The sequence below is a fragment of the Chrysemys picta genome, chromosome 19 (assembly GCF_011386835.1).
Source record: "Chrysemys picta bellii isolate R12L10 chromosome 19, ASM1138683v2, whole genome shotgun sequence".
NCBI classification, from domain to species: domain Eukaryota; kingdom Metazoa; phylum Chordata; order Testudines; family Emydidae; genus Chrysemys; species Chrysemys picta.
Window position 1 is genome coordinate 66701 of NC_088809.1, and position 27826 is coordinate 94526.

At 44.2% G+C, this 27826-nt stretch overlaps 1 protein-coding gene and 1 long non-coding RNA gene across 32 annotated transcripts in view; one reads left to right on the forward strand and one right to left on the reverse strand.

The window, feature by feature from the left end:
- The window catches only part of LOC122174465 (uncharacterized), a 42640-nt gene extending 39571 nt beyond the window's left edge, over positions 1-3069 (reverse strand). For all 26 annotated transcript variants that reach the window (XR_010593947.1, XR_010593928.1, XR_010593930.1 and 23 more), the window contains exon 1: positions 2929-3069. This is a non-coding gene — a long non-coding RNA (uncharacterized LOC122174465). The remainder of the gene's footprint in view (positions 1-2928) is intronic.
- Positions 3070-3280: 211 nt separating this feature from the next.
- The window catches only part of CRK (CRK proto-oncogene, adaptor protein), a 53591-nt gene continuing 29045 nt past the window's right edge, over positions 3281-27826 (forward strand). For 4 of the 6 annotated variants that reach the window (XR_010593926.1, XM_065573394.1, XM_005313433.5 and 1 more), the window contains exon 1: positions 3538-3781. Coding sequence is in view for 5 of the 6 variants with exons in the window: in XM_065573394.1 (XP_065429466.1) it covers positions 3538-3781 (244 nt within the window). In the remaining variant the exon portion in view is untranslated. Of the gene's footprint in view, positions 3419-3537; positions 3782-20209; positions 20504-27826 lie in introns of those variants that run through there. The other 2 variants (XM_024113556.3, XM_065573395.1) reach the window with 2 other exon arrangements.

Consider the following 27826-nt stretch of genomic DNA (forward strand, 5'->3'; position numbering starts at 1 on the left):
TTGTGAACTGTGTGGATAATTCCATGTAAAGTGGCAAATTTTTATATATTGACCTCTTAGAAGTACAATGGATCTAATAGATCTGGATGGTCCAGGGGCGGACTAAACAGTACACAACACATTTTGGGGGTAAAATCAAGGATAGGGAGTGTGTTGGGTCACCCTGCATTTGGTAGCTCAGGATGATGAGTGGTGTGTTTAGTGTTGTAAAACACTCCCCATCAGAATCTGTTACTATGCTGTTGAGTGGCTGAACGTGTGCAGTAACAGGGGCAAAAGGCAGGCAATAGGTGGGGGTGTGGTGGGGTGTGTGGACAAGGCTGCAGGTTTCCAATATACCAAGAAACCTGCACTGATATGCAAGTGTGAAGGAACCTTAGAGCAAATGTATTGTAGTGGTCTGACTCTAACAGGATTTGTAAATTTAGTGCTGAAGGAAAATATTTTACCTTTCCTGACTAGCATGAAGAGTCCATGTAGAAAGCAGCATTGCCAAAGTTTCTCCAAACCATTAACCTCTATCCAATGGGGAAATTGTAATTTCAATTCCCTTAATTACAGCTTTAAACCATACACTGCCAACAAATGCCTCAAACATGACACCATTACACCTGGGCAATGAGGTAGTCCCGCTTGGGTGGACGGGACCAGCCCTGTGCACTCAACAGGCAACAAGCAAGATGAGATGGGATGAGGCAATCCTCAGTGCTAAGGGAGCTAAGAGTGGTTCAGAAAAATAGTTTATTTGATTCCCTGAGTAACGAGATTTGGTGTTAGGCACCTTGAGAAATACTTGAAACTGGTTCTAATTCAAGAAGCCAAGTCTAAAGAGCATTTATAGCACTGAGCTGGGTTTGGGTTGATTTGTCTAATGTGGTTCTTGCATGTTTTCTTGTGTTAATCTGAGTGATGTGGAGGCCTCTGAATGTAAATAGTTCTTAATTAAGCCTAAAATGAGCTCAGTTCCACAAAAACAAAGACAAAACCACAGATAGTCTCAGAGATTTAGGGTGACTCAGCTCTGCTGTCCTATGCATTGTTTCAGCTTCTGGTTTGTTTAATTCTTAAATTTAATTTATAAATCTGAACATGCAGAGACAACAATAGCATTAAAAACAGAGCTGTGACAGAGGGACAGGTTGGGAATGTCTCAGCATGAGTAAATTGCCAGCTGTACCTCATTTATTAATCCTTATGCTGATCTCATGATCTGAAAGTCATTGATTTTGTCTTTGGACCTTCAAGGTTAAAATGCTTTCAAACAGCCAAAGTTTGTAGAACAGATTTGGTCAGAGATTTTAGATCTTTTTCTTTCTAGTAGAACATCTCCAAACAGGAGAGTACTTGTGTGCCTTGGATCTATTACTTCCTCATTGGTGGTTGAGAATTCCACATCATGGTGTTTCTGTTTTGAAACTAATACACCTCTACCTCGATACAATGCTGTCCTCGGGAGCCAAAAAAATCTTACCGCGTTATAGGTCAAACCACGTTATATTGAACTTGCTTTGATCCACCGGAGTGCGCAGTCCCGTCCCGTCGTGTCCCTCCCGCCCCCGTTCAATGCTTTACCGAATTATATCCAAATTCATGTTATATCAGGTTCTGTTATATCGGGGTAGAGGTGTAGTTGTATTTGGTTAAAGCACCTTTGCCATATGCCCTGTAGTCTGCTTGACAAGAATTGTAGCCGCATCATCTAGGGTTTGTGGAGACAGAATGTAATGCTGTAATGTTATTCCAGTAGAATCCTAGCTTTGCCCAGGCCCCATGTGATCAAGTCCCTTTTTGGTATATTATTGGCTTCTATTTTTTAAATATTTTATTACAATGGCAGAAATGCATCAGAATAAGCTCTATATGCAGATATTTTTCTAATCAGAGTGGGATATTTTTGTCTAGTGAGCAGAATTACGTTTTTACTCTGATTCCAGAAATTAATCTCATGTGACCTAATTCACTGCAGGTACTGTGTGTACAAAGTAGCTGTCAGCAATTAGACTGTCTTTCCTGTCAAGCAGACAACTATCAAGCTTGAAGAGATCTTTACCATGATAGGAATGTGTTCAATGATCTAATTTGCTAAGCCTGGTGTTTCCCAGATAAGACGCAAGGACACAGAAGTATTGTGTCTCCTCTTGCTTCTGTCTCAACAGCACATAGTGGAGAGGAGGTGGATTTTCAGTGCACACTTTCCATATTCACACCTGTGATACAACCATGTTGATTTTTTCTTTCTAAAGATAGTTCTAATGTCATTTTGCCAGTGCTTGTATGCTTCATGTAGGAGACCTATGGCCCAGAACCCCTGGATGGGCAGTACTAGTTTCTTATGTGGTTCCTTTTTGTTATTCTGGCTCTTGTCCTGGTGCAGTTAGAAACATCCAATGCTAAGTTGATATGACTACTTCCACCTTTTCATGTTCTGTATATATATATAATATCCTTACTATATGTTCCATTCTATGCATCTGAAAATGTGGGCTACTTATGCTCAAATAAATTTGTTAGTCTCTAAGGTGCCACAAGTACTCCTGTTCTTTTTGTGGATACAGACTAACACGGCTGCTACTCTGAAACCAATGCTAATTTAACAGTTACTTGAAAGCTTGTTAACACTGCACAGACTGTTCCATGATTCCAAAGAACGCTGATTATAAAGGCAAAAATCTGGCCTTGTCCTTCACAGACCGGCCCAACGGTTAGGCCCTGCTCCTGCAACACTGGTGAGCCAGCCGTGCCACACACCCGGTAGGGAGGAGGGGAATCTGGGAGAGACTTTGGACCCCTGCCTGGAGGCTGCAGAACCCGACACCAGCCCACCCTCGGCTTGGGGGAGGGGCGCAGGCGCAACCTTCCGCGCAGGCGCAGCACTTTCCTTGCGGCCAACGGCCAATCAGCCCGTACAAGCCACTGCATATTACTGACCTTCTCCAAATGGTAGTGCCGCCAGCCCAATTATGTACGTCAAGGAGCTGAGGGAGGCCCTCTCCTTGTTCAATGGCGGTTTAGCCCGCACTGGGGCACACCTCTACCCATGTCTCAGGACCTTCCTTCAACTGCCACCGATTATCTCTGACCTTCTTGTAATGGCGGTTGTGCAGCGCAGTATTCTCCCTATCCCCGACCGTCCCATTATGGCGGTTCCTCGGGAGCGCTATTCTGCCTATTCCATGACCTTCGGTCAACGGCTGCTCAGTGCGCGCGCGCGCATTTCAGGGTAACCTGTAACTTCTGCTTATGGTAGAAATGTCTTCACGGGACATTTGAAAATACAGAAAGCGTCCTTTTTGCGCCCGCGAAAAGCGCTGTCTGACCCCTTAGGACCGCCAACGGCCGTGCAGTCTGCGCAGGAATATGACGTCTCCCGATTGTCGACTTTTTCCTAGCATTGGCTCAGTTAGTGTCGTCACGTCTGGTAGGTGAGGTCAGCACAGGGGCCGCCATTTTGGGTGGCGGGGCTGGGATCGGAGTGGGGGCCTTGGGTGGTTGTGGCCCGCAGGGGGAGTTAGTGCGGCCCACGGGGTAGCGGCCCCTATGGCCGGGCAGTTTGACTCCGAGGACCGGGCGAGCTGGTACTGGGGGAGGCTGAGCAGGGCCGAGGCGGTGTCGCTACTGCAGGGGCAGCGCCACGGGACCTTCTTGGTGAGGGACTCGGGCACCATCCCTGGGGACTTCGTGCTGTCGGTGTCCGAGAGTTCCCGGGTCTCGCACTACATCGTAAACAGCCTGGGGACGGCGGGAGGCCGAAGACCTGGCGGCGAGGGCCAAGGGGCCCCAGGTGAGTGCGCGGAGCCGGGCCGGGCTAGGGAGAGGGGCTGCTTTGATTGTCTGACCCGGGGAATGTTGCTGCAGCCTGGCCCTATATCCCCACTTTGTTTTGCGCTAGGGAAAGCGCGGCCTCAGTTTCTCCCGAAACAGCGGACAGCCCGCGGGCACCAGCCAAAGAGCCACATTGCCCCTGCCCCCGCCCACTCCAGATTGGCGTTCAGTCTCCTGAGGCCCGGCTGTGCCGTTCGTGTTTGTCTTTTGGTTCCGCACTGGGAACAGCTATTTTTGGGGTCCTTCTTTGTTGGGGAGCGGCTCCAGGACTCCCATCCGCCGCCACATGACCTGCAGTATTCCTAGTGTTAAAATCGGGTTGGACGTTATTTGGAGGACTAAAATAGTGCATATATGGACACTGACTAAGGTGGGGGCGTCAAGACTTCCATCCTGAAGTCATTACAGCTCAGATTTCCCATCATTATGTATAAGCCAGGTATGGAAGAGTAAACTGCCACCACCTATTCAGAGGAAGTTGAAATTTTATTGTTGTTTTACATTTTGAATTTGCATTAAACAGTTGAAGACAATTGGCATATTAGAGACTTGGAGAATTTGAAAAATGACATTTTAAATTCCTCTCTTGAATGAGGGAGAACCCAAGATTTCCATTATTTAATTTCAAACCTCAAATGACTGATGAGTCTGAAAATGAAATATGTTAATTTAGTAACTTAAGTGCTCCCACTGTTTAAATAAATGAGTAATTTCTCTTAAGTGAGGTGTTAAAAGTGGATGCTAAGCACAAATATCCTTATTTTATCCTTTCATACTTGGAGAATAAGTAGATGTTATGAATTCTAGAATGGATTAGAATCTGAGATATGAAAATATAAATGTCAAACTGTATTTTTATACAGTCAAGCAATGTCAAACATCTAGAATCAAAGGACATTGGTCATACTTACAGGATGGAGGATTGTATCCAAAAGCAGTGCTTCTGAATTTAGGAGTCATGATGAGCATGACTTCCCAATGCAGCGCAGTTGCTAAGAGGGATAATGTAATTCTTGGATGTATAAATGGAAATATTGAGCAATACGATATTACTTTTGTATGGAGCATCGCTGAAACCATTATTAGAATGCATCCAGTTCTGGTTGCCACACTCCAAAAAGGATATTGAAAAATTAGAAACAGTTCAAAAATTGGGATATTTTGAAGTCTGGAAAACCTGAAATCCAGCAAGAGACTTAAGAAGTCTCTTATTTAATTTTAAGAAAGAGAAGGTTAAAAGGTGAATTGAACCTGGTATTTAAGTACCTTTGGAAGCGGGGTAATTATTCTGGAATAAAGTCCTTTTTTCCAGAGCAGAGTGTCCACATGTGGGAGTTACATCAGCATAGATCAGGGGTGGGCAAACTTTTTGGCCCAAGGGCCACATCTGGGTGGGGAAATTGCATGCAGGACCACGAATGTAGGGCAGGAGTGTGGGAGGGGGTGCAGTGTGTAGGAAGGGGTCAGGGCAAGGGATTGGGGCAGAGGAGGGGTGCGGGGTGTACAAGGGAGTTCAGGGAAGGGGGTTGGGTGCGGAGTGTGGGAGGGGGCTCAGGGCAGGGGTGCAGGGAGGAGTGCGGGAGAGGGCTCAGGTCAGGGGGTTGGGGTGCAGCAGGGGGCTCAGAGCAGGGGGTTGGGGTGCAGGAAGGGTGTGGGGTGTTGTGGGGGGGCTTGGCAAGGGGTTGGGGTGTGGCAGGGGGTTGGGGTACAGGAGGGGTGGCATGGAGATCATGGCAGGGATTCAGGGTGTGGGCTCTGGCCCAGCACCGCTTACCTGGGGAGCGGCACCGGGGTGGCAGCGGTGTGCACCGGGGCCAGGACAGGTTCCCTGCCTGCCTTGGCCCCACACCGCTGCCGGAAGCGGCCGGCACCATGTCCATGCAGCCCTTGGGGAGGTGGGGGGCAGAGGGATTTGCACGCTGCCCTCACCTGTGGGTACCTCCTCCATAGCTCCCATTGGCCGCGCTTCCCCGTTCCCGGCCAAAGGGAGCTGCGGGGGGCGGTGCCTGCAGGCGAGGGCAGCCGACGGAGCCCTCTGCCCCCTCGTCCCCCAGGGGCCGCAGGGACGTGGTGCTGGCCACTTCCGGAAGTAGCGTGGGGCCCGCGGTGCCACGGGGGTGGCAATCCCGTGGGCCGGATCCAAAGCCCTAACGGGCCGGATCCAGCCCACGGGCCATAGTTTACCCATCCCTGGCTTAGGTCTAGTGGAATGTTTCCCTATATAGACACGTCCAAAGGCATAGCAAGCGCTAGCGGCTGAAAGTTAGTCAAATTCAACTGGAAATAATGTGCAATTTTTTGAGTGTGGGGGTAGTTAACTTTGGGAACAATTTAACAAAGGATGTGGTGGATTCTCCATCACTTGATAGTGTTCAGTCAAGATTGGAAGATGTCTTTCTAAAAGATGTGCCCTAATTTGAATACAAGTTTTGGATCTGTTTCAGGAATTAATGAGTGAAATGTTAAGGCTGGTGTTATGTAGGACAGAATAGGTTATCATAATGGTCCATTCTGGTGTTACTCATCAGTTTGGGAATCAGACATACCCATTTCACAAAGATTCTCTCTCAGTGTCTAAAGAGGCAGAGTATAATAGGATGCAAAGTATATAGGGTGGGATAGTCCAGTATGTCCAAGTGATTTAGGCACATTGATGCCAACATGTGCTCCCAAACCACTTAGATGTTTTTGAAAATCCAGACCATAATTTCAGCAATCAAGTAACCTTTACATTGAGATATCCATGCACAACACTGTCTGCAACTTATGACGTATTACACATGTGAGCAATTTCTTTTGACTCAATGAGACTACATGCATTTGTAGGAATTTGCAAGATTGGGGTCTTGGAGGTCAGAGACTTATGTCTCTGTCGTAGTCAGAGGTATGACCGCAGCACATTTAGTCATACGTGAGCTAGCTCTGATCTGTGTCTACATGTACTGCAGTTACACCACTGATTGTTGTGTAGACATATCCTAAGTCTTTCCTCCCTCCTGCCCCAGCATATTCTCCTCTTGTAATTAGAACTCTGTTCAGGAGTACTAATCTCTTCTGAGTAAGAAAATAGGTTTATGCTACCAATATTTCTGATCCTTTTCTTTTTAGCTGTAATGGTTCTGATGTTGCAATAGCTGTACTTCCAACTTAAATAGTAGAGATTTTTTTTTAGCAAACATTACATGCTTGGTTAGTCTCTAAGGTTCTTTTTGCGGATACAGACTAACACGGCTGCTACTCTGAAACCTTTGAAAAGTGGAGAGAATATTTTATATCAATAGATCCAAATCTCTTATACCACATTATTGTTTGCCTCAACTTAAGACCTATCTAAAACAGGCCTGGAGAACAAAAACCTGAATTGTTGGAGTCACTGGGATCAGAAGGGTCATATGTTGAGATAGAGCGAATGGTATTGCAAAAACTAGTAAAGAACTCATTACTTGTTCTGGCCTATAATATGAGAACAAGGGACACGTTCTATGAAATTGAAAAGGATCCCCAGGAAATACTTTTTTCCTATGTTCCTAGGTTGCATTTGTCACATTTCAAAGACAATTGAATAAGCTCTATACCAGGCCTGTTCATTTGTGCAGTTCTGTTAATAGGGAAGAAGAGATACTATGCCCTAAAGATTTGATATGCTCTTACAGTTCTAGCTTGCAAAGCTATAAGTATTTACTAGTGGTCATATAATTATCCAATGATTATCTGTATCCCCTTCTGAAGCATTCCTGTTTCTTTTCATTTGTTGTAAACTTACTGTCCCTTAATTTAATTGAATGTATCCTTGTTTTGTACGTAAGATTACATGAGTTTGCTTTGCTCGAGCTCCTGGCACCCATAGGAAAGTGCTGTAGAAAGTAATAGAGAAGAAGCACATGGGAGTGTAGAAGGAAGCAAAATATACCTACAGTAAACCCTTATATAACGCGCGATTATTCAGCACGTTTTTGACATAACACGGTTTTCATTTAGTGACCCATTTTTATGATGCGCGCACTATTTTTATATAGCGTGCGCTCCCATGGACCTGTCCACTCAGGTCGGGCAAGAAAACCATCGACTCCACTCCATCCTTAGTCCAGCTGTACCGGCGGCCTTTGTGTTGTTGACACTGCGTTGTACCAAATTCATCATGCCACCTAAGAGGAGTATCAGTCCTAAAGAAAGTGAGGAGAAGAGAATGAGAAGAAACGGGAAACGATGAGTTTAGCTAAGAAAATAGAGATACTGGACAAGCTCTGTGCTGGTGCCCGAGTCAATGCAGTTGGTCGCGAGTATGATGTGAATGAATCTACGATTTGCACCATTAGGAAAGGTGAAGATGGCATTAGAGCACATGTTATGGCTGCAGGTAATGCTAGTCTTATCATCAAGAGGATGACACAGGCAGATGTTCAGTTAAATAAAACAGAGACTTTGTTGAACACATGGATTGAAGATCTGACTCAGAAACGGGCACCGCTCTGTGGGACAGTCATTCATGAGAAGGCAGGGAAATTGTATGCAGCCATGTGTGAGAAGGAAGGTGAACCATTCAAAGGAATGTCATTTAGTAGTGGGTGGCTTGATAATTTTAGGAAGTCCTTTAACATCCATAATGCGACGTTTACAGGGGAATCTGCATCGGCTGACCACCAAGCAGCAGAACTCTTCCCTGCTGAGTTAGCAAAAATTATTGAGGACAATTATTATAAGCCCCAGAAGGCTTTTAATGCTGATGAAACAAGTTTGTTCTGGAAATGAATGCCATCCTACATCACCCAGCAGGAGCATTCAGCATCAGGATTTAAAGCTGCTCTGTGCCAATGCGTCAGGGGATTATAAGTGTAAAGCAATCAGGGTGGATTTGATTTAAATCACTAGTCAGGAAGACTCGATTTAATCATGGATTTCTACATAAAAGTGCATTCTTGTTGATTGTTATAACCTTAATACATATTTTTCACAACTCAGAGATACATGTAGGTTTCATTTTTAGAAGATACACACTATACATTTTTAGTGATTTATTTTGAAAACTTTTCAGATTAGTTTTACAGCTATATTAGAAAATGAATGATTGTTTGGTTATTTCGTTTACCAAAGGTAATTGAAGCAGATAGTTCACCTCCCAATGACTTCATAAATATCTCCAATTCAACAGGTTAATCATTATTTGGAGGATTTTCTTGCCATGCTATATTAGGAGGAGAACATCACCAGACAGACATTTTAATTGTTTTATTTAACTAAAACGATGTTACGTATTCTGGGTTTTTTTTCTTCAACAGCAAACATATAATATTTTAACACAAGAAGCATATGAATTTTTGAAGGTAGTAAAAAACATTCAAGTTTTTTAAAATCAGGTTTGTTTTTGTTAATATTGTTTTTAACTAAAATAGTTAAATGAAATAATAATAATAATAAAAAAGTTAAATTGACCGTCAGCCAGGTCAACATGAGAAACTTAAAATACTGGTTTCTGCAACTAACTCAGTCGTCTTCACCTTCATTTTCCTATTTGTTCATAATCTGGAAAAGAAAAACAAGCTTTCCTGCTTTTTCAGGTCCCAAACAATTTCTCAATTTGGAATGAATTAGTCCAAAGGAAGAAAATATTCTTTCTACACCGGTAGAAGAAGCTACTTCTGTTAAAAGTGAGATTATCACTTCAACAGTCTCTGAATCCAAGTCCTTAAGTGACTTCCGCCAGTTCGCTGGTTTGACTTCCTTTAAAACATCATCAGCAAACATATTTCTTGAATGGGACTTATTCCCAAACTGGGTCTTTTTTACGGCCTGCTGCCATTATAGGTTTTCCTTTCTAGTGAGCGAATGGTATGGTAGATCTCAAATCAGTGAAGACTATGCTCAGAAAGATCTCAAGACTTCTGGAATACGCTGCTCAGTTTCACTTTTGTTTCTACTGCCTGTCCCTCCCGCCTCACGTTTATCTCCAGACTTGTTCTTCTTGTCCAGATCTATTCTGCCCCCAACCATCTTCTATTCCTCGAACTTTTTGAAACTTTGCACTTTTAGAATGAGGTAAGGGATTGACTCTATGTACACAAATTTGCAGAGGGACAATAGGGTTGAGGTCTGTTATTTCTCACCTCTATATATTTATTTATTTAAAAACATTTTTGCTGTTAACAAGCATGTTATCTCTGGAGATGCAAATCTACAGTTTGAGAACTGCAAAACTAACCATCTCTGATGGTATCTTCTAGACTGAGCACTGAGTCCCATTGGGTAGATAGAAAGATTAACCTAAATAATCTATACTGAAGCCCCTGGAGCCCCATAAAATTGGGTCCCTAATCCATGAACTATTGGAACTCATTTACAAAACTTTTCTTAAACATTACATGAATATATTGTTTCATACTATAGAATTAGAATTTATAATCCCTATTCCATGATGAAATATCTTTGAGCTATAATGTATCTTAATAAAACTATCTTTAGATAGGTTTTTTTCCTCAAAAAGCCTTGTATCAAAAAATCTGATTTAAATAAAAAAATGATTTTTTTATCTACCCTGAAACCAATGCTTGTTTACCGTGCTGAGAACCCTGTGTCTCAAAAGACAAGCAGAAGTCTCTCTTGCTAGTTTACTGGAGGTCTAACAAAAAAGCCTGGGAAAGATCTAAACTGTTTACAGAATGGTTTACTTTATGCTTTGTGCCTCTGGTAGAACTTTATTTAAAGTCACAAAACCATCTTTCAAGATTTTGTTGTTATTGGACAATGCCCCAAGTCACTCTGCCGAAGCTCTACAGGGTACAAACGAAAATGTCAAGGTGGTTTTCCTTCCACCTAACACCGCCTCATTGTTGCAGTCCTTAGATCAAGACGTAATCAAGACATTTAAATGTTATACAAGGTAAACTGTCAAGAAGATGCTAGAGGATTTGGAGGAAAACTCAGAAATGGGCATACCAGACTTCTGCATTCATATAACATGGCACATGTAATTGAAGGGATCTAGAAGTCCTGGGATGAGGTCACTGTTCCTACCATCAACGCCTGTTGGAACAAGTTGTGGCCATCAGTGGTGAATAATTTCACTGGCTTCCCCCACAGTACACAAGGAGGTTAGGGAGATAATGATTTTGATAATGAAGTGATAAACTGACACCAGGCGGAGCTGACTGAGGAGAAGTTAGTGGAGATGCATGAGGCCACCGACAACGAAAGTGAAGACGAGCAAAAGGAACAAAAACTCACAGCAGGATATTTAAGGGAAAATTTACAAATCATAGAAAAAGTCATAAGTAATTTGATGGAGAAAGATCCAAATATGAACAGGAGCCTAATATGCAAATGGCCCTATCATGAGCTGTACCAAGTCATTGCTGAGTCAGGCAAAGCAGAGTCTTATCACTGACTACATCATGCCCTCTACACACCAGTCAACAGATGCATCAACTTCAGCATCCCAATCATCAGCTGAGCAGGAACCAGAAAATACCACTACTGTTGAATCCTCACCACAGTAAGAACGTTCCCCAGCCATCACCTAGATCATTGTCTTCAGCAAGTCACCAATTCGTAGTTTTTAAGGTAATAAATTAAAAAAACATCAACTTTGTCATGTCTGGGAACGTAAGCCTATTTTTCCCATTTATTCTTTAGTTTATATAACGCATTTTATATAACACATGGTTTTCTAGGGACGTAACTACTGTGTTATATAAGGGTTTACTGTATATGATTTGATTGCAATGCACATTCTTGTGGAACACTCAGATTCTAGGCAGGCGAGGGTTACAAATCCTGCAGGATGGAAGTGTCTTTCATCACTCTCAATGATCCCTTCTGGATGATAGCATGGTGGCTGTTGGAACATGAAGGGAACTGAAAACAGCCTTCTTTGCCTGAGGCAAGGTCACTAGAATGTGCTGGCATTTTTGGAATGGGACAGGAAGTGAAACTGAAAAATTGGAATCCCAAAAGGACTTTCCTTTCCGGCTCAAAAAATGCTTATCAATGTAGATGAAGGGATGGAAGCAATGGGACAGAGGAGAGAGATGCTAGTAGAAATATTCTGAACTTCAGGAAATACAGAGATAAGGTACATGCCTGCACAACCTTAACTTCCCTTCTTTACAGCTGGCAAGAGCTGCTGGGAATTATCTGCATGCACTCCTGCTGCATTTACTGTAGTAGTTATAGTTGTAGTGAGTAGTTGAGGGATTATTTGGAGCAGCTTGGCAGAGCTGTGATTGTGATATGAGGCAATATGGGGGGGGGTACTTCTTTGGGGGGGGCGGCATCCCTCCACCTTTGTATGTGTGATCAAAGGAAAGAGGTGCAAGAGAGAATCAGTAGGCCTCATTTCAATGGTGCATTGTGTAGGTTGTGTCAGCAGTGAGGCACAGGGCTAGCCCAGTCACGGGGTTGGTCAGCAATTAGGTGGGAAATGTGTAGCCTGTGGATTTCATGAAGGATAAGTGGAAGTATAGTATTAGATGGCATTGTGGTCCCCCCAGATCCTGGCTTGCCCATGTGGGCTGGGAGAGGAGCTCAGAGCCCATAGAGGGACAGTCCCCAGTTCCTGACAGAAGGAAAAACTGACCTGGCAAGCTGATCAGTTAATGTCTGTTGACCAGCTATTAAATTTTAAATAAATTTTAATTAATGGAGATATCATCCTATCTCCTAGAACTGGAAGGGACCTTGAAAGGTCATCAAGTCCAGCCCCCTGCCTTCACTAGCAGGACCAAGTACTGATTTTGCCTCAGATCCTGAAGTTGCCCCCTCAAGGATTGAACTCACAACCCTGGGTTTAGCAGGCCAATGCTGAAACCACTGAGCTATCCCTCCCCCCATCAAATAGTCCAGCAAGAATGCCCTGATGTAAGCGGAGGCCGACTGTTTTGATTGCATCATGGTGCATTCTTTCATTATTTAGAACTTAATTTTATTGTGTGTTGTATTTTTTTGGAGTTAAAATAACTCACTTAAGTAACTTTTTGGTTGTAATTAGGAATAAATATCTTTCTAAGGTAAGGCCTGTTGGAGACCATGAAGTCTTACACCCTTTTTTTTAACTGTTCTAATAAATTAGTGCTTTAAATATTGACCAGTATTTGACCAGTCAATTGACCAATTATTTTTGGACCCGTAAAATTACCAAACCTAGCACAAGAGGCAGGGAGAGGGGCTTGTGCCCTCCCCCCGCCCCGAAGGGCAAGGATCCTGCAGACCGCACATGAGGGGGGAGAATGTGGGGCTGCCACATGCCCTGTACCCTAATTCTTCCTATTCACACTGCCACCCATCTCCATGTCACCTTTTCCACTCCCCTGATTTGAGGCCCCAACCCCTTTTCCAGGGCTATCACCCATGCCTGTTTATCTCCCTCTCCTCACTGCAATCTCAAATCCCTGCTCCTTATTCTCAACACTCTTCAGCCCCCTAATCTCCCTCGCAGAACATATTTGCATGTGTATTTATTTTCTTTTAAAAAATTATAGTAGAGCACCAACTCCGCTATAGTTAAGATGAAGACCAAGCAGTCTCTTTAAAACTAGACTCTTCTACGTGCTCTAAAATACAGAACACTTACTCAGATTGCTTTGAAATGTTGTCTACCTCATGGGGGCATGGAGTTTAGTCAGTGAACCAAATTTGGAGCCATTTGAACAAGTGGTTCCTGAGATTCAGCCCCGGGGAAAAAACAGCTCTTCTTAAAGCTGACATGTTTTGGCAATGAGTTTTGTGCATAGATAGAGCTTAAATCGGGGCTGAGATTATTATACCAGGGTCTCAAATGCTTGGAAGTTACCCCAACAGAGTACATGCCACCCACTAGCCTTTTGGGAGAAATCAAATTACATTATTAGCCAAAGAGTAGTTCTTCAGTGAGGCGTATCGGCATTTGAAGTGTGTGGCATTGCATCAAACAGATTCCACTGAGCATGTGTGGGCAGACAAGGTTTTTAGCCTTGAAAATTTCACGCCTGCTGGATGGCTTGAGAATAAGCAGTAGTCTTTTGACCCAGACCCAGCCAGCCACTGTCTGTTGGAGTCTCGCTGCAGGCAAAAGTCTGGAAAAGCTCGAAGGGCATATTGCTAAAATCTGTCTCTAGGTTGGAGGGGGTGGGGTATTTTTGGTGGCTGTAATCAAAGTATGTATATATTTTTTAAATTCTATATGCAAATGGTTACTGGCAAGGGAGGGGCATTTTAGAGAGTGGAGAACTGGGAGGAATAGAGGTGAAAGGGGTTTAGCACTACATAAAGGGGACAGGGATTTTGGGGATGAGTGGTAGGGGAGATGAGTGGAGTTCGGGGGCTCAGGTGAGGGGGAGGGAGAGAGAGAGAGACACACAGAGAAGGGAGCATATGGGGATGAGTAGCAGGGAGATTGCGGGGAGAATAGAGTCAGGGACTCCTGTCAGCCCCACCTTCTCACTGTGTCTGTGTGTGTGCCAGGACTTGGGGGGAGAGGGAGGTTGAGCTCCTCACCCTACCTCTTTGTGTGTGTGGGTGTGTGTGTGCGCGTGCGCACGCGTGCCAGGATATGGGGGCCTGCTGCCCCTCTGGGGGGGCCTGATCCTCTACCTGCCCCCTCATTTAACCTGGAGTCTGGGCCACCCCTGTCCTTCTGGGGGTGTCTGAACCCATCTCCCTGCTCCCCAAGTGATCCAGGATCTGGGGAAGCCCTCCCTCTCCTTCTGGGTGGGGAGCTAAGAACTGGCATACTGGGAGGATGGGCCAAAAACACACTGCTGACACTGAGGTGAGAATGGACATGCTTGATGCATATCTCTCACACTCCAGCACTAAGTAGGGGGAATGAAAACACCCACTGAGATTAATGGAGCAGTTCACATATCTCATGGGGTGTTTTCTCAAGGCTTGTCTACATTTGAAACACTAAAGTGACACAGCTGCACTTCAGTGTAGATGCTACCTACACCAGTGCAAGGGAGTCTCCTGCTAGTATATGTAATCCACCTCTCCGAAAGGCAGTAGCTGGGTCGATGGAAGAAATCTTCCATTGACCTAGGGATATCTACACTGGGGGTTAGGTCCACTTAACTGCGTTGCTCAGGGATGTGGATTTTTCATACCCTTGAGCAACATAGTAGGTTGACTTAACTTTTTGATGTAGACCAGGTCTCATTCAACTGAGACGATCACATTGAGATGAATGGGCTATGTCAGATGTCTCTGAGCCTCCTATGCCTTCAGGATTATCCTGTGGTGGAGATATGCATATAGAAAAGCAGTCACTGATGACTAATTTCATAAATATTATAACAGAGTGGTAAGAGTGAGGTTTTTTTAAAGAACAGCGTTTCTAAATGTTCCAAAATCTGCATGTGAGCTGACCTATCTTCACATCTGCTGTGCTTTATGGGATGTAGGGTAGAATTAGTGATCCAAATTTGGGGTCATTTGTGCAAAGTGTTCTTTAAACAAAGGCCTTCCCCCTGAAAAAAAACAGATTGTCTTTAAGTACACAGATTTTACCAACTTTTTTTGTGTACACCAAGCTTCTAAAACGCTGATAGCTTAATGGGATGGAAAGGGGAGGGTGAACTGGAAACAGTGGCAGGGGGCTACACGTTGTGGGGAAATAGTGGGTGAGGGGCAGGGAGAGACACCATTTTTTTTCTCATATGCTTAAAGTTACTATAACCACCACATAATAAAAATGTCAAGTTCTTGGGACATGGATAATGCCTGAGTCTTTTCTCACCGGTTTCATTAGCAACTACTCACTACAGACATTTGAAAGCATGACCATTATCCCCATTCTACTACAAAAAATTGCACAGGTGTGGGGGGGCTCTTATTAATCACATAACATTTGTGTGACCTAGTGAAAAGAGTAGTGGTCTGGGACTCAGAAACCTGAGCTATATTCCCGGCTTTGCCAATGGCTTGTTGGGTGATTTTAGACAAGTCACTTCACCCCGCTCGGTGCTTCAATTTCCCCATCTCTGCAATCTCTTTGAGATTTACTGATGATAAACGCTTTGTAAGAGCTAGGTGCTCTCATTACTTGTCCACAGGAATGTCTCAGAGAACTGCACACTTACATGAAAATTAAGTGTCTAAATGACCACTGTCATTTCCCCCCCCCCTTTTTTTTTTTTTTAGATATTTAAATGGCACACTTCATTAACACAGATTTATGGTTGTTTGGCAGTACCGTGTGCCCTTTCAGAACATCAAGTTCAGCAAAACTCAAACTTGTGAAAACAAATAAATAAAAAGTTAAGGTACATGCCCATACACCTTTGTCCTGTGCTGAATAGGAGCTCCCTATACTCATATACAGAAAGAACACCATGTCTACTAAATCTTACAGTTCTTTCAACCCCTTCATCCTTATACACACACTAACCTTTCATTAAACCCACAGACCATACTCATCTCCCATTGAACTGCTGACAAATCCCCATGGCAAAGCAAGAAGACTTCTGTGCCCCACTGCTGACACAACCTACACAATACAGTGTTGAAATGCAGGATACTGGATCTCTCAATGTACACATGCACCTCTTTCCTTCGATCACACACACTGGGGTCCGGGAAAGAAATTCTCTCTCTCTCTCTCATATTCAGAGGGTCACCAGCTCTTCTAAGCCACTCCAGCTTATTCTTCCACCATTCAATACTGCTACATCTAACACAGTGAATGCAGCTGGAGTTTGTGCAGATAATTCCCATTGGTTCTTTCCAGGTCCAGGGGGACAGAGTTATGGTTGTATGGGGTGTACATTAACTCTTAACTGTATTTCCTAGTTTTCACAAGTTTGGGTTTTGCTGAGTTCTACATTCTGGAAGGGCATGAGCTATTGCTGGACAGACTTAACTCTGCATTGGCAAAGCAGTTAAGGTGTTTTTTTTTTTTTTTTTTTTTGGTCGTTTAATAGTTTTAGCATCTGCTGAATTATCTGCTGTATTAAAACTACATTTCCTTAAAATAACCCCCCGGCCGGCAGATATTAACAACATACCTACAGACCTTTCTCAGGTTTCTGCTCTAGGTCAGATTTGAACTGAGACTGGTGGGGTGTAGGGCAGGTTCATTGGCTGCTGTTTGTTCCTTTGAGCCATCCATCTGCAGATAAAATTGGCAGACTAGAAAGCCTCTTGATTACTCTGTCCATATACAATATAGTCCATTGGATGCATGAGGCTGTAGGAAAATTAGGGTTGTACCTATTTAGAGAGCTGAACTCTTTTCTTGAATAATATTTTAAATTTTGTTCTCTCAAAGGGGTAGTGAGTGCCATGCTCTAGCTGGAGTAAGGGTGGAGTGATTGAGACCATTGTGCCAGGAGCAGGGCCCTGGCTTGATCCCCAACTCTGGGCAAAAAAAAATTGGTAGAATCTGTCAACCTTGAGGAAAAGCTGGTTTGGGTTTTTATTTGTTGGTTTTTCTTTTGGCCCTCCTTTTCTGCCCCTCTCCCTTGGGTACGCAGGAACCTCTTGCTCATATGACCCTGAATTTGGATCAGTAACCCTATCCCATGCTCCCATGAGGCACACCAAATTTCAAGGCAGTCCAAGCAATCATGGATTTTAAAACCAAAAAGATATTGTTAATCTTAACTATAGCAGAGTTGGCCCTTCTGTAATAAGAGAATGACATGAAATCTAAAGAGACCAAGAATGGGCTGCTTTAAGGGTGGTTATGCCTTCTGACTACACTCTGAAAATGAAGTAGAATGGTAAGTAGTTTACCCCAAAATAGGTTTCCAGACTTAGGAAGTGTTTCCCTCCCCCCGCCATCCTCAAAAATCTTCCAACATTGCTCCTGTGAGTAATTATCCCCATTTTACAGATAGGGAAACTGACTCAGAAGTGATTTGTCCATTGTCAGAAAGGGAATTTGTCTCAACCTGAGAGATGAGTTGAAGGGTCTCTGGCTCTGACCTGTGCTTAGATTACTAGACCATCTCGCCCACATAATCTCTCATCCCTCCCACAAAAAATATAAATTGTTAAATTCTAGATCATTTTTTGTCTTCAGACCATGCCTCCACTTCCTGATCAAAGGGAAAGATTTGGATTGCTGCTCTGACCTCCTGAGCAGGACAGAACAGGACAGAGGCCAAGTTGAGACACCATAACCAGTTAAGAAAAAAATTCTGCCCTTTATATGTCTTGACCAAATGAGCCAGCTGAAGGAGTTGTGGGACAGTGCTGCTGATTAGGGTGTGAGAGGAGAAAGCTAGAGAACTACTCTTTCCCTAGTAGCACTGGATTGGAAGTGGTGGGGAAAGGTGAGAGAGTCATTCTCTAAGTAGCCTCATGCTGGAACCTTACTATCTCCTTTGGCAGCAAGCTTACGTTGGTAGTTTGACACCCGATCCCCCACATTATTCCCTCCCTGAGTATTGTTCCACCAGAAGATGAGGGCAATGTGCTACTGGAACTGGCTCCTGCAGGAACAGACCCAGAAGATAATGGTTTTACCTCTCCAAACAAATGTTTCCCTGGCTGTTATAATGTGTTCTTGTTCCTTGCGATAATATCAGAGTACCTCACACATCAATTTATCCTCATTACAACCTCTGGGAGGTATGAAAGTGTAGTAAACACGTAAAAGTTTAATTTTTTTTTTTTTAAAGCCAGAGAGGGACTATATGTTAATCTAATCTGACTTCCTGTATCACATGGGCCATAGAACTTGACCTAATAATACCTATTAGTGAAGGGAATTATTCTTCCCTGGCATGTAAGTAAACTCTATCAAGCTCAATAACTTGTGGTTGAACTAGAGGATTCCTGCTTTACAGACTCTAAATGATGGAGAATTTACCATTTTCCTTGTGGCAGTGTTATTATTTAAACTCATTGTTAAAAAGTTGCATTTTTCTAACTCTGACTTCTAGCTATGAGGTCTTGTTATGATCTTTTTTGCTACAATTAAGAGCCTCTTAATATGTAGTATGTCCTCTCCATTTCTAGGTACTTAGATGGGGATCATGTTGCTTCCTAATATTCTTTGATAAGCTAAATAGCTTGAGCTGCTTAAGTTTTTAATTGTAAAGAGTGTTTTCCAGAGTCGTCTTTTTTTTGTAGCTCTCCTCTGATCTTTCTCCAGTTTTTCAACATAATTTTGAAAGTACATGTGCTAGAAAAGGACACGATATTCTGGCTCCTGGCACAATGGTCTCAATCACTCCACCCTTACTCCAGCTAGAGCATGGCACTCCCTACCCCTTTGAGAGAACAAAATTTAAAATCTTATTCAAGAAAAGAGCTCAGCTCTCTAAATAGGTACAACCCTATTGTATACAAAGGTATTATCACTTCCCTTCTAATCGTCCAAAGATAATGTTAGCCCCGTATTTTTCTGGGAGCTAATGTTCTCTTGGTTATCTACAATAACCTTTATATCCTCCTAGGGCTTGTCTTCACATCAACACTTATCTTGAGTTAGTACTACTTGAGTTATTGCAGATACGCTTCAAAACAATACTGGAGTTACACAGAGTTATTAATTAGCAGCAGTTGTTGGATTAGTGGCTGACGAATTGTTGTAACTGAGGCTGTTTCATCCCCACTGCATTACTAGCTCCAGCATCAGCATCGACAGAGCATTAACACATCCCAAAAGGCCTTCTAGCTGGAGTTTAAAGCACCACTTAACGTGAATTAGAAATTTTTGTGTGTGGACAGGAGTTAGGGGTAACACTAGATTTATAACGCGAGCTAACTGCTGTGAAGACACACCCTTAGAATCACTGCTTTCCAGGATACAGTTCTTCCACCTTCTACCCTCTGAAATCAGTGGGGGAGGCCACTCATGGAATTAGGTGTTACTCAGTGTGAGAGAGGCTGGGTCTACACTACAAAGTTAAGTCAATGTAAGCAGCCTAGCGTCAACATACCTGTCCATGTGTCTATGCTTAAATTTGTTTCCTGTAAGGTATATGCCCCAATACAGCGATGCAGTAAAACCACCTCCCTGAATGGCATTAAGCCATGGTTGACATACTGTGGTTGATGTACTGCGAGTGTAGACTGTCCTCTAGCAACTGTCCCACAATGCCTGACACTGACCCCCTCTGGTCACAGTTGTGAACTCCACTGCCCAGGGGATACAGAGAATGGAAGCCACCTGGCATATTTTTGAAATGCATTTTCCTGATTGCCCAGCTTGGCGAACATACCTTGCAGCCCTCCCTTGTTGTGTGCAGCTGCCCAACCGACCACGCTGGCTACATGCTCCAGATGTGTTCCTGTCTACTTCAGGCAGGAGGTATTGGATCTTTTGGGCCAGTGGGGAGAAGAGGCTGTGCAGGCACAGCTATGGAGCAGATGTAGAAACGTGGACATCTATGAGCAGATTGCACGGGAGATGCAAGAGAAGTGGTACAGCAGTGTCACGTGAAAGCCAAGAAACTGCAGCAGGCATATGAGAAGGCCAGGAAGGCCAACGGTTGATTTGGTGCCAAGGTGCAGACCTGCCACTTGTACAATGAGCTTCATGTTAGACTTGGCGGAGACCTCACCAGCACACTGCAGAGCACTGTGGATACCTTGGTGGAGTCAGAGAAACAGAGCCCTGCTGTGAACAGCGAGGAGGAGGAGGGACATGTGACCTGAAGGTTGAGCTAAGCCTCAAGCCAGGATATGTTAGAGACTCCACTGCAGTTGAGTCAGTCCCAGCAGCTGATCACAGGCGAGTCTGATGCAGGGGAAGGAACCTCAGGTAAGTGTGTGAATGCATTTCCCATTACAATGTTTAAATATACAAATGGTGCCCCATCCCAACTTACCAGGACCCAAGTAGTGACATTTAATTAATTTACTCATACTAGAAGTTGTAACTGTCCAAAAAAAAGAGAGGTAGAGTTGTTATCTGCTGTTCATTGCCCCGTAGATTTAACGGTGCGTGGCATGTGGAGCAGTTTGTGTACACAGATGTTCCTGGAATTCTCCAGAGAGATCTCGATGAAACTTTTGTGGGGGTACTCAGCAATCCTCTCCTGAAGGTTTCTAGGGATGTCAGCCTTATTACTTCCTCTATGGTAAGATACTTTCCCATACCAGTCCACGATGACTTTGGCAATCACCATTGCAGCAAAGGCTAGTGTATGTGGGGCCAGGGGCTTCAGTACACCAGCAGCAGCTGTGCTGTCTGTGCCTATGTTACCCTCAGGAGTGAGATATCAGCTAAAATTACCACTGTCTGTGGAAAATAGTGCCAATGTTCAATGGGCATAAGTGTAGGGCAACAAAGGCTGAAATTTTGTTTTGTACAACTGAATTGCCTTCCCCTCCAATGCCTCTGCTTGGCCTTACTCACCATGGCTGGGGCTGGTGAGCGATGCTGTGCACAGGCACTCCCAGGCTGAAGTGTCAATAACCGTGTCTTGTTTAAAACTTTAGGGGAGCCAAGGGAAGGGAGTCAGGAAACTTTACTTTCACTTTTCCTTGTGCTATACATAGAATACCTCTGTATGTTTTGTCTGTAGCTGCTGCTGTTGTGGTGTTGAGAGGTCCCCCCTACACACCCATGGAACGTCAGACCATGATAAAGGAGGAGAAAGAAGAGGATATGTGCAGAGAGATCCTGCAAGCTAGTGCTGCATCGGATCATAAAAAGAGAGCCTGGAGGGTGAATGTTGCAGACAGTATGGAGAGGGAAAGAGTGGATAGGAGAAGGAAATGTACCAGGACATAATGGGCCTTTTCATCAGCAAACACAAATGCTGCAGACCTAAGTTCCCTGTAAGCTGCGCGGCCACACAGCAGACTTTTTAGTGCCGCCCAGCTGACCTACCACGGCCAGGGGAGGGGTGCACCATAGGCGCCAACTTCCGCTGTAACTACCGAGGGTACTGGACCCCCGCCCCGGCCCTAATCCATCCCTTCCCCCAAGTCCCCACCCCTGTCCTGCCTCTTCCCTGCCTCTTACCCCGAGTGTGACCCATCCCCGCTCTTCTCTCTGCCTCCCAGAGCTTCCTACCTACGTGCTGCGAAACAGCTGTTCGCAGGGGCGGGAGGCGCTGGGAGGGAGGAGTTGGTCAGGCGATGGGGGTGGGGGTAGCTTGGCTGCTGGTGGGTGCTGCTGAGCAGCACCCGCTAATTTTCTCTGTGGGTGCTCCAGCCCTGGAGCACCCACGGATTTGGCACCCTAGGGGGGTGTCCCTCCCCCAGTCCCAACTCAGACCCGGACCTGCCATGACCGGGCACCCCTCCCCCAACTCAGCCCCAGCCCAGACCTGCCGGGGGAGGGGTGCCTATCCCCCAGCCCCTGAGCTGTCACAGTGGGGAGAGGTGCCTCTCCCCCGCCCCACTCAGCCCAGGAGCTGCTGTGGGGAGAGAGAGCTGGGGGGAGTCCTCTCTCCCTGCCATAGCCCCGGAGCATCCTCCTGCACCATAAACCCCTCACCTCTGGCCCCACCCTATGCACCCCAGCCCTGAGCTCCTCAGCCCCACCCAGAACCCGCACCCCCAGCCAAAGTCCTCATCCCCCCCACACACCCCAACCCCTGGCCCTGAGCCCCACCTCAGAGCCTGTACCCCCAGCTGGAGCTCTCACATCCCTGCAGCCAGCCCTGCTCCACTCTGCTCCAGCCCTGAGCCCCCTCCCACACTCTGAACCCCTTGGCCCCACCCCACCACATGAATTTTGTTATGTGCACCAATATGAAGGTGATGTGTCTCACATAACAAAATTTATTCTGCACATGTGTGTGGGAAAAATTAGAGGGAACACTGCTGCAGACTCTTGTTGACCTACAGGTTCAACAATCACGGGTTCACCTCCCTTTGCAGTCCGTGGAGAACTTCATTTTAGCACCTTTCTACACCTCCTCCCGCCAACTTTCCACATAGCATCAGGGGATGCATCCATATCCCCTACCACTTCACGCTGGTGGACAGTTAGGAGAACCATAGCTTCACATACACTGATGCATGAGAGTCGCTATTGCTGCATGTATAGCCAGAATGAATTGAAAAGGACATGAATGTTCTGTCTCCTTGTTAAGTTCTGTTAATTTATTTCAGAACTTTTTATTGTATTTGTTTTTTTAATTGTACCCTGGGGTTTTTTACACTGGTTTCGGTTCTCAATAAAAATATTTTTTGGTAAATTCATCTTTATTACTTCACAACATATGTTGCAGAATGCCCAGCACTACTGAAAGCACTGACTACTTGTTGTACAGGTGGACAAAACTTATAGGATCAGTGACAAAAACACAGTGTAATAATTGTAAATGTACAAGCAGCACTGGAAAATTAATAGGCCCATTAACAAACAGTGTTGTATTCATAAATGTACAACAAGCACCACACAATTCCTAATAGCCACCAAAATTCCAGGGCAGATAGAGCACGTTCGCCCATATCATCTTACTGTGGCTGACTGTTAAAGTGCTCTTTCAAGACCTCCCTCAGCTGCATAGTTCCACACTGAGCTCTTGTAATAGCCCTTGTGTCTGGCAGTTCAAACGCAGCAGACAGCCACTCCATCTTTGCCCTTCATCCCAGCGGCAACTTTTCCCCCTTTGCCTCACAGATATTATGCAGAATGCAACAGGCAGCTATAATCATTGGGATACTTTTCTCACTCATATCCAGTCTTGAGTAAACAACCCCAGCATCCCGTCAGTCTACCAAAAGCACATTCATCTCTTATTATGCACCTGCTGAGCCAGTAGTTGAATCTCTTCTTGGTGCTGTCGGGGTGGCTGGTGTATGACTTCACGAGCCAGGGGTAGTCCGGGTACCCCAAGGTCACTGTTGGCATTTCAACATCTCTAACGATAATCCACCAGTCAGGAAAGAATGTCCCTGCTTGCAGCTTTCTGAACAGTCCTGTGTCCTTAAAGATGCAAGCATCATGCACCTTCCCTGACCAGCCAGCGCTGAGGGCAGTGGAGCGTTCCCAGTGATCCAACAATGTTTGCATAATCTTAGAAAAGTAGCCTGTTCTGTTGATGTACTCTGTGACAAGATGGGCTGGTGCCAAAATCCATCCAGTATGTCCTGCACATTACTGCAAGTCATAGTCCTGCATAGCAGGAGACCATTAATGGCCCCCCGTTATAGATTTTCCAAGTCCAAAGTGATGTCCTACTGACTGGTAGCAATCTGGTGTTGCAAGCTTTTAGAAAGCAATCATCACTCACTTGGCTGTCAGTACAGCTATCATTCTAGTCTCCCTGTGCTAGAGGGCTGGGGTGAGTTTGGCATACAGATCCAGGAATGTGGTCTTTTGCATCTGACAGTTCTGCAGCCACTGCTCGTCATCCCAAACCTGCATCATGATGTGATCCCAGTCAGTGCTTGTTTCTTGGGCACAGAAGCAGCGCTCCCTGGTCTGCAGCTGCTCTGTGAATGCCACCACCATCCTTGAATTGGTTTTTGCTATATCACTCGGCAAACTGTCCTCCACAAAATCTTCATGTAACCCAATGCTGAAGTTCTTAGTATGGCTCTCCAAATACCAGAGGATCATTCATTCTCTGCTTGCAACAGTCATGATGATAGTGCAGAGCTGTTCGGACTTCATGCTTCTGTCAGAGATGGCAGAGAGTGAAAAGTGCAGCAAGGCTTTGTGGGATTTTTTAAAAAGAGGAAAAAATATGGGATACGGGTGACATTATGGGATGGAGGAAGTTGCATGATGGGAATTTGACCCTTTGCTCCTACTTACTCCTGTGCAACTTGTTTCTGCCTCACCAATTTCCCAAAAGGCAGTGTGCCAGACAATGGCAAGTTTCGCCTTGGAATATTTACCCTGGTGTACCACGCACTACATTGACACAAACACCTTGTGAGTATCTGAAGTGTCAATGCAGGGAACCAAGTATGTGCACGCACAAGCAATATGCTAACTGTGATGGTTTTATGCCAAAATAACTTGTCAATCAAAGTTTGTAGTGTAGACGTGACCTAAGGATGCCAGAATGTGACCCAGAATGTTTAAGTGATTTGTCCATGATCACACAAGGAGATTGGCAGAAACAGGAATTGAACCCAGAACTTTTGAGTTCCAGATCAGTGTCTCCCTAGGGGTGACTAAGGTTTGATCCAGATAGTCCCCTCTAACTAGCCCACTGACAGAGTTCTTAACTGTGTTGCAGGTGGCCAAATCTGATGCCATTGGCCTTAGAGCTTCACTTCAGCAGAGCACATTGTTCTATCCTAACTTGGAAGCCTTCTGTTTAGTTTGGCTAGAAAGGATAGAAATCCATAAGCATGGACTCTCCAAGCAGGTGGCTTATGTCGTGTCATCTCAGAGGCCATCTACAGCTTGAGATAAAAAGGTTTGCCTGTGGTACAGTCAGGCCCAATTAGTCCCTTTGACTTGTCCTGTGCAAAAATGTTTGACTGTCCTCTTTATCTGTTTGAGTACAACTTAAAAATTAACTCTATCCAGATAAATTTGGCAGCTATTTCAGTTTATTGTACCCTAGCAGAAGTTAGACTCTGCAGCTCTTTGTCATAAGGTTCAGACAGTTCGGGGCAACTGCACCTGTATTTTCGCTTAGTGGCCCAGCAAGGACATCCACAGTCAGGCTTCCAGCTCCCCAGCTGTTGGCTGTCTTGAGTGGATCCCTGTCCCTCTCCCTTCTGACAAGGGTATTTCTAGGCTGAACTGTTTCTTGTGTTCACTGTGTATTTCCCAGTACAGATAAGTTACCCAAGGATACCTGCTTGCTTTCTTTTCAGAGACTGTTAACAGGGTAATTGCTACAGTTATAAATAGGGCTGTCAAGTGAGTAAAAAAATTAATCGTGATTAATCACACTGTTAATAATAGAATACCATTTAAATATTTTTGATGTTTTTAAACATTTTCAAATATATTTATTTCAGTTACAACACAGAATACAAAGTGTACAGTGCTCACTTTATATTTATTTTTATTACAAATATTTGCACTGTAAAAAATAAAATAAATAGTATTTTTCAATTCCCCGATTGCAGGTACAGTAGTGCAATCTCTTTATCATGAAAGTTGAATTTATAAATGTAGAATTATGTAAAAAAAAACTGCATTCAAAAATAAAACAAAGTAAAACTTTACAGCCTACAAATCCACTCAGTCCTACTTCTTGTTCAGCCAATTGCTCAGACAGACAAGTTTGTTTACATTTGCAGGAGATAATGCTGCCCGCTTCTTTTTTACACTGTCACCTGAAAGTGAAAACAGGCGTTCACATGGCATTGTTGTCGTTAACGTCACAATATATTTACGTGCCAGATGCCCTAAAGATTTATATCTCTTCATGCTTCAACCACCATTCCAGAGAACATGCATCCATGCTGATGACTGTTATAACAACAAGCACCCACTGCTTGATAACAATCCAAAGCAGTGGGACCAACGCATGTTCATTTTCATCGTCTGAGTCAGATGCCACCAGCAGAAGGTTGATTTTCTTTTTTGGTGGTTCGGGTTCTGTAGTTTCCACATTGGACTGTTGTTCTTTAAAAACTTCTGAAAGCGTGCTCCACACCTAGTCCCTCTCAGATTTTGTAAGGCACTTCAGATTCTTAGACCTTGGGTTGAGTGCCATAACTATCTTCAGAAATTTCACATTGGTACCTTCTTTGTGTTTTGTCAAATCTGCAGAGAAAGTGATCTTAAAAGGAACAGCATGTGCTGGGTCATCAGCCGAACCTGCTATAACATGAAATATATGGCAGAATGCGGGTAAAACAGAGCAGAAGACATACAATTCTCCCCCAAAGAGTTCAGTTACAAATTTTATTATTATTTTTTTTAACAAGCATCATCAGCATGGAAGCATGGACTCTGGAATGGTGGCCGAAGCACGCAGGGGCATACGAATGTTTAGCTTATGTAACTTACGTAAATAACTTGCAATGCTGGCTACAAAAGTGCCATGTGAACGCCTGTTCTCACTTTCAGATGACATTGTAAATAATCAGGCAGCATTATGTCCTGTAGATGTAAACAAACTTTTGTCTTCGTGATTGGCTGAACTAGAAGTAGGACTGAGTGGACTCATAGGTGCTAAAGTTTTACATTGTTTTGTTTTTGAGTGAAGTTATGTAACAAAAAAAATTCTACACTTGTAACTTGCACTTTCACAATAAAGAGATTGCACTACAGTACTTGCATGAGGTGAATTGAAAAATACTATCTTTTGTTTATCATTTTTAGAGTGCAACTATTAGTAATAAAAATAATATAAAGTGAGCGTTGTACACTTTGTATTCTGTGTTGTAACTGAAATCAATATATTTGAAAATGTAGAAAAACATCCAAAAATATTTAATAAATTTAACGTGGTGTTCTGTTGCTTAACAATGTGATTAAAACTGCGCTTAAGCACGATTAATTTTTTTAGTTAATCGTATGAGTTAATTACGATTAATCGACAGCCCTAGTCATAAGTTCTACACAGTTCTTTCTATGCAAACCTACTTTATTCTTAAGGTAAAAAGCATGATAGAGAAAACAATAATTATAAAGACACCTACACAACTCTTAACATGCAGTCTGGCAGGCACAGACCTTCCAACCCTACCATAAGGATTGGAGCCCTCCGTGGACCAGGGGTCCTGTCCATTTGCTGGATCAGGAAGAAGCCCATGAGCGAGTTTAAAAACAGGCTATTTATCCCCAAACACTTTTTTTTGTTGGTCCCAGTTTAAACTACTAGATGGATATCTGTCCGGGTGGGTGGCTTCCAAGGCTGATAATGTAGGAAAGTACATTAGCATCCCCACTCCCTGCTAGAATCATAGAATCATAGAATATCAGAGTTGGAAGGGACCTCAAGAGGTCATCTAGTCCAACCCCCTGCTCAAAGCAGGACCAATTCCCAGCTAAATCATCCCAGCCAGGGCTTTGTCAAGCCGGGCCTTAAAAACCTCCAAGGAAGGAGACTCCACCACCTCCCTAGGTAACGCATTCCAGTGTTTCACCACCCTCCTAGTGAAATAGTTTTTCCTGATATCCAACCTGGACCTCCCCCACTGCAACTTGAGACCATTGCTCCTTGTTCGGTCATCTGCCACCACTGAGAACAGCCGAGCTCCA